The following is a 6,835-nucleotide window of genomic DNA, read 5'->3' as shown; positions in this document are numbered from 1 at the left end:
AGTCAAAGTTTTTCGTTAATAAAATCACTATTAGGAACCGGTCTTATTGAATTTATGCAAAGAAATGTATTGCCATGTTAGCATTGCCAAATTTCGGAGGAATTACATAAGAAGAAAGACATACTGATCTACTCTAAGATTTTCTGACTTTCCTTGCTAATTCCTTTTAATTGTTGGTATTAAATTTTCTTTCTATGCATAACTATGCTTTAGACCTTCTATTCTAAATAGGCTTTTTTTTTTTCAGACTACCCCTGACATGGGCATGGTCACAAAGGCCTGCAAGCAGTACACAGGCTGCCAACTGTTAACTGTCTCTCAACAGAGACCAAAACCTGATGGGCACTGTTCCCTGCCCAGGTGGGCACCTGCCCTCTTGGCAACTAGGCATCCTTTACTTTTTGGGGTTCATCCCACATAGTACCCTTCCAGGACAGCCAATATACATTTAAACCTGCAAGAGAATTAAAGGTCAATATAACACATCAATACAATGAAACATAATATAGGCATCATGGCCGCTTCAGGCAGCCACATCTTCTGCTACTAAACATGTGATTCTATAAATTGTCCTTGTCTCTTTGGAGCCATGTCCATGAAGATGCAGGTATTATCTAAGTCTATTCAATGTTACCAGCATCGGGCAGGTCGAGCATGCCATAGCAGGTTGCGTTGATCTCGATCGACGCTCCATTTGGTAATGAAGTCTTTCCGGATCATGGATGGGTCCGCTGACCGGACGTGGGTGTGATGGACCCAGGTCGCACGTGCAGGGCTGCCAGGGCCTCGTCTATGGCAGACAGTTGGTCAGGCAGCAGGTCCAGGAGACAGGTGGCCAGAAACACACCTCCGACAAAGCAGCTTACCAGGCTCAGGACTTTCTGGCAGAAGGCTGAGGCTTCTGGGCTGGCTCCCGGTCGGCGCAGCACACAGATGGGCACCAGACTGCAGATGAGCGTGAGCACCAGCAGGAGTACCAGGGCCCCCAATTTCACCTCCAGGCCCACAGGCAGTGGGGGAGCCGAGGCTACTCCCTCTGGGCGACACACCAGGAGCTCTGGTTCTCCCCAGGGACCCATGGTGGCCGGCTGCTCCAGTGACTCTCAGACCTCGTGAGGGTTTCACTCCATGGTCTTCACCAGGTTCAGCAACCAGGCCTCTTTCAAGGGAGTGCGCTAGGACCAAACCTTTTATCAGCTTTATTCCCGCTTATCTTTACAGATTTTAAGGCCCATTAAGTCTTTGCCTCGGGGAACTGTGAGCTTCATTCTTAAATGTCCCAATCAGCCTAGAATTCTAAAATTTCAATCTAGCACTGAATATTACATAGTAAATCAAAGTTCCCAGCAGACAAACAGATAGAAATGTTTACTAGTTAGGCAGGTCGATTCCACCTCTGGCAGAGAGCAAGCGCCCTTGGGGAAAGATCCCAGCGGCCGCTCAGGGTGCTTTGCTATCCGTCAGAGCACTCAGCCTTAAGAAGTCAAGTGTGTGCCTTTCTGTTCTTTTTTTTTTAGATTTCTACATGCATATGAATAAACAACCATATTCAAGCAGATATACAAATATTAAATAAATATTTATACTTATACTCTTTTAGTGAACAAGTTTTTGATCTAAGTTTTATCCAGATAGAAATGGCATTTATTACAAATAAATAAATAAACAAATTTAAAACCAAAACCCGAGAAAACCAAGGCTAGAAGTACCCTCTGACGTTTCAGGGGTACCAAGGGAGAAGTTAGGCCATGTTTAGTTCTTTTCACAATCCACTAGTGACCAGTCCTAGCTTACTGGTCTACCATCCATTTAACATTTCTTTCCTCCCATTACACCAAAGCCATGCTTTCCAGTTAACATTCCTCAGATTAACAATACATTCAAATTTAACAACAAGGATATATATTTAAGCAATAAGGACAGATTAATTTACAGAAACCAGTTTCTTCCTGAAATAATCGTACTTTAGAAATTGGATTACTGTTATTAGTTCCTTTTAATGATTTTGATATAATCTTTAATTGTAGTTTAAAAATAAATCGGCGAAGCAAGCACGCTTGCAGCCTCAGAAAACTTTGCCTTAAAGCTCCACCCCCGACTAAATCAGAGGGCGGGGCCTTTGCTGTTTCAAGATGGCGGCCCCCAGGGGCACGGCAACCCATGCGGCCAACATGGCGGCAGTCAAGTTATGCAGCAAAGGAGCCACCTCTTGGCCGCATGAATGTTGATTGGCAAGAGGTGTAGCCATTGAAATGCAAATTAACATTTCTAAAGATGACTGCAGGCGGAATTGGACCACCTGCATGCTAGGGGAAGGGCGTGTCTGCCCTGCTCTCCACCAAAAAAAGGTGTAGCTCAGACTTAAAAAAGATTTTAAACTTTTAGCTGGTAAGTTAAACATTCAGTTCTTTAGATTTTTCATCAGGTAAACTAGAGCAAACCATTCTTTTATCTCCAATGGGCTCTGGAAAACCACATTCGAGCCCCGCAAACAGACTCTGGCCCCTCTGGTCTTTTTTTTTCCCTTCTTTCAGATGTAAATTGATTACATTCCCCAGGACCATCCCTTCAAGACCAAAACAGTCCTGGGCCTCTACTCTGCACACAGCAAAAGTCCGGCCCAGCCCAAAACTATGCGCATTCGTTTTTAAACTGGCCTCCTTCCCTCACACGTGTACAGAAATCCCGGATGCATTTCAAAATTCCTACATTTCTAGCTGGGGCGGTCTCCATGGGAAGAGGCTGGCTTGCATCCGCAGCCGCCCCCGGTGAGCGAGGCGCCGGCCCCGCCCCCCGCGCTCCACCCACTCGCCACAAGCCCGGGGCCAACGCCGGCCAACGCGGAACGCCGGTCGCCGCCGCCGCCCCTCCCGGCCTCCGGCCCCCTCCAGGCTCTTCAGCTCAGGCCCCGGCTCCGGCCCAGTGCCCGCCGCCGGCCAGGCCGGAGGCTGAGCCCCCAGGGCCACCGCCACAGCCGAGCCACCTGGCCCGCTGCGCGGCCGGGCTCCAAGGCAGCCGCGCGCCTCTCCCGCACGCCTGCCCCCGGCTGCAGAGCAAGCGGCTCCCACGGCCCCAGGCACAGTGACACCCGATCACCCTCCCTGCCTGGGAGGCGCGAGGGCGGGCAGGGACCTCTCCCCTGCTTCCACATTCATATATTTTCACCAGATATTCACTCAGAGTTCAAACAATCTATTTAATTTTCAACAACTTTCCAATTCCTGAGGGAGCTCTAAAGCCTCCCGCAATCTCCTTGAAATGATTAATCACAATACCCAAAAGAGCAGTCTGAGTCCATTCCATAAAAGTCCACAGAAAACAAAAACACAGACAGACAAACAGGGCCCGAAACAGCCTTCCAATTCCATGGAAGAAGCAGACGGCTGCATTACGCCAAACCGTCTCAGATTGGGATTTCTACAGACCTTCCGACTTGGCGGAAGCAAAATGAAATCCCTACAGATAAACAGATGGAGGATCGAGGCGTCCCCCGATTCCTCCCGCCCCTTGACCTCCATGTGCGTCCACGATCAATGTGGGCGAATACAGATTTCAGAAGTGAGCTCACACAGAACAGACAAACACAATACACAGACACTTACCGCGGCCATGCAGATTCTACGAATTGGGGAAGTCCCTACATGGTCTTGGGAATCCCGGACGAGCCCCCAAATGTTGTGCCCAGATTTCAAGATTCCCAAGAAACCACATCAGGGAGCCAATTCGATGTAAAAACATAAGAATCTGTATTCAAGCTAGCTTGGGCCCCCCATCCATATCAAGGCAAAACCAAATGGCTGAGCGCCTCAACCCCGCCCGAAGACCGGTTATATAGGCGGGGGGTTGGAGAAAGGGGAGGAGAAAGAACTGTGCTCTGCTAGCAGAGTAGGACGTGGCCCCCTACCCTGGGGCAACCTAGCCCTCGCCCTTTCAGCATCTGTGCAATCTTCATGACTAGGACTGTGCCACAACCTCCCCTTCAGCAACTCAGGAACCTGGCTGGAAACGAGCCTCACTTGAAGTACAGTTAGCAGTGCTGGTCTTCTTCCAAACTTGAAGCAGGTCCGACCTCCTGCAAACTGGCTGGCTGGCTAACATCCTGCATCATGTTAGAGAATCGACCTTATTATGTCCCACACTGTCCCCTGCCAGACACCAAATACTGCCACTGCCTGGAGACAATGCACCTGGAACCCTCACCTGCTTGAATGTCAACACTGGCCTGGGCAGGCCAGATATGGCCTGAAATGTCCACTTGGACCTTAGCAACGACTGCTGGTCCCTATGGCTCCCTCAGGCCTGGCCATGACACTCCAGGCTACATCTCCTTTCCTTGCTGCCCTGCCAGTAAGGGTACCTTTGAAATCTTGTTAGCAAGAATATAAAACATTTAAAGTTAATACATTGTTTAACAAGTATTGTCCTTTTTTGAAATTTTACAGCACAAATTCCAATGAAGTGTATTTTGAAACATTTTTGAGAATTTCTGGAGGGATGATGGAATCAAACTACATCACACTCTAACACCAAAAAGCTGGGAAATCAGAGGGCTCAAGTGTGAGTCCCCTTCATCCTCCTGGGGAGCTATACTGACTCCCAGGTCCAGGGGTCACTGGTAGGGCCCCTGCAGGAAATAATCTGAAAAAGGAATTAGAAATATGCCCATCAAATGTGTGGAAGACATTTAACTGAGCAGCAATAATAGATGTGTGGGAAATAGGATGGAGAGCCTTCATGGAGAGCAAGATCATATATTTAGAAACAAAACGTACATGGATATGAGAAGCCAGATTGTAAATGCTGAAAAAATCCCGGGGACACAGATGAGCATGTGTTGCACTAAACATGCAGGGCGGGAGAGCTGCTATCGACCAACTGAGCTGGAAGGCTCACTACAGAGAGCGTATCGTACATTTGTATACTGGTTATTAGAAAGCTCCAAACTGAGAATAAGGTCAGTTCCATATATTTTGTAAAGAAGCAAACTTGGTTCCATAATTAAACTTTAAAAGTAACAATTGCCAGAAAGTTGAAAACCCCAAAATTCAACAAAACACTATAATTCATAGCAAGTATTCATGTTTACTTCAATAAATGACACATAATTTCATCCAACAATCTTTAAATTGCTTAAAACTGCCGATATTTACCTTTAAATTTCATATGATTTTATTCCTTCTGTGTTCTAGTTGCTAAAAGCTTGATAAGTCTATTTCTTATCAAAAATTTTTATGCCCAGAGTGAATAAACTGGTGGCTTTATAAAATTATTTTAGTTCAAATGAAAAGGTAAATTTTTGCCAGTCATTTCACCCAGTTGTAAGTTATCTAAATTAAAACAAATAAAAATATAAATTAAATTTTTATATCACTCTCTAAAAACTTTAGGCTTTATTTAGGTTTTAATTTTATGTGAAGCTTACCGTCCCTGAAATTTTCTAATTACATAACACAAGTCTCAATATTCAAAAGTTTTTATACTTTAAATCAGGATGACAGGATGCCGGGAGCCTGAAACAGACTTTCTACATGAAGCCGTTTCCCACAGGAATGTCCCACAGTCTTGTTCTGCGCTCACACAGGGATGGGCTGTCACTGGAGGGCTGTTTTGTACAGTTGGTGTTTTTAATTCTCAAGTTTTTGTTCAAAACATAGACTTCATTTTAATCAGAAAGAGAAATCTGCCATGTCTTCCATTTCAAACTCGTCTGTCCACTTTCGCAGGGCTTTTGCATCCGTTATCGTCCATAATTTTGTAAAACACTTTCGCCTTTTCCTGGAGAGAAAATAAAGTACTACTTATTTTATAAATGAAATGGTTGGGGAACAATACATCTACTGAAAGCGATCAAGAGTCTGTGACACGAGAATCCCAGCAGGGCTCTGTGGGTAGGAGGCGGTGTCAGCGCCAGCCTGCTGGTGACCGGGAGTTTTCAGCGCTGCTGCCCTGATCAAGGGGCCAAGGTTATTGATCAGCGGCACCATTGCCTCCAGGGAGGGACAGCCAGCTTCCTCCCTTTTCTCATAGTAACTCAGCCAGAAGCCGCAGATGCTCACAGGATTAAAAGCAAAATTGATTTACTAAAATAAAGCTAGCTAATGAAAGAGGAAAATGCCAACATAACACAGACCTGCTTTTTTTCAGCAGAAAGCAACCCAGTTATGTGTTTAGGTCTGAAGCCAGAGTATCTGAGTTCTAATTACCACCACTAACTACCTGTGTGACCCTGGTTTCTTGGGGAAGTTTCCTACCCTCACTTGGCCCCATTTTCCCCAACTATAACAAGGGGATTACAACAGTACCTCTCTCACAAGGTTGTCATGGGATTAAATGAGGATATAAAGCAACAAGATAAATAACTGGGTCTACGCCACTGCAAATGACTGCCCAGACTTGTTTCTGTGCACAGTAGGCATTCAATAAATATTAGCAATTATAACAAATCCACACCAATGCCAAGATCTGGCCAATAGAATTGATGAGATAAGCACTTTTAGAGAAAAGGTAAAATAATAAATATAGTTTCCTGATAAATCATCAGATTCCATCCCAACACAACCTCTTCCTACAAGTCTCTGTCTTGTCAAGATAACATTCTAGATTTCAGAATGTCACACAGTAGTTGGAGGGGGTGGTACTGGAGGCAGCTGATCAATGATTCTCTCTCATTATTGATGTTTCTATCTTTCTCTCTTCCTTCCTCTCTCTGAAATAAATAAAAATATATTTTTTAATATTTATAAATTATCTGTGAATTTTATCACTCTTACTTATAGGCTATACAGTAGCAACAAGTGTAAAATATATTTTGACACCGAGCAATATATCTTTTGTA

The 6,835-nt window shown here is 45.1% G+C and overlaps 1 protein-coding gene across 2 annotated transcripts in view; it reads right to left on the bottom strand.

Moving 5' to 3' along the window:
* Window positions 1-3,169: 3,169 nt before the first annotated feature.
* Window positions 3,170-6,835, bottom strand: part of MSH3 (mutS homolog 3) — a 177,829-nt gene continuing 174,163 nt past the window's right edge. For both annotated transcript variants that reach the window (XM_070412256.1, XM_070412255.1), the window contains exon 24: window positions 3,170-5,775. In XM_070412256.1, the coding sequence (XP_070268357.1) occupies window positions 5,667-5,775 (109 nt within the window). In that variant the 3' untranslated portion in view covers window positions 3,170-5,666. The remainder of the gene's footprint in view (window positions 5,776-6,835) is intronic.

The sequence above is a fragment of the Myotis yumanensis genome, unplaced genomic scaffold (genome assembly GCF_028538775.1).
Source record: "Myotis yumanensis isolate MYYU_CA2020_CCGP unplaced genomic scaffold, mMyoYum1.0.hap1 SCAF_4, whole genome shotgun sequence".
NCBI classification, from domain to species: Eukaryota; Metazoa; Chordata; class Mammalia; order Chiroptera; family Vespertilionidae; genus Myotis; species Myotis yumanensis.
The sequence above is the reverse complement of the archived record's forward strand: the minus strand, read 5'-3'. Positions and strand labels throughout refer to the sequence as shown.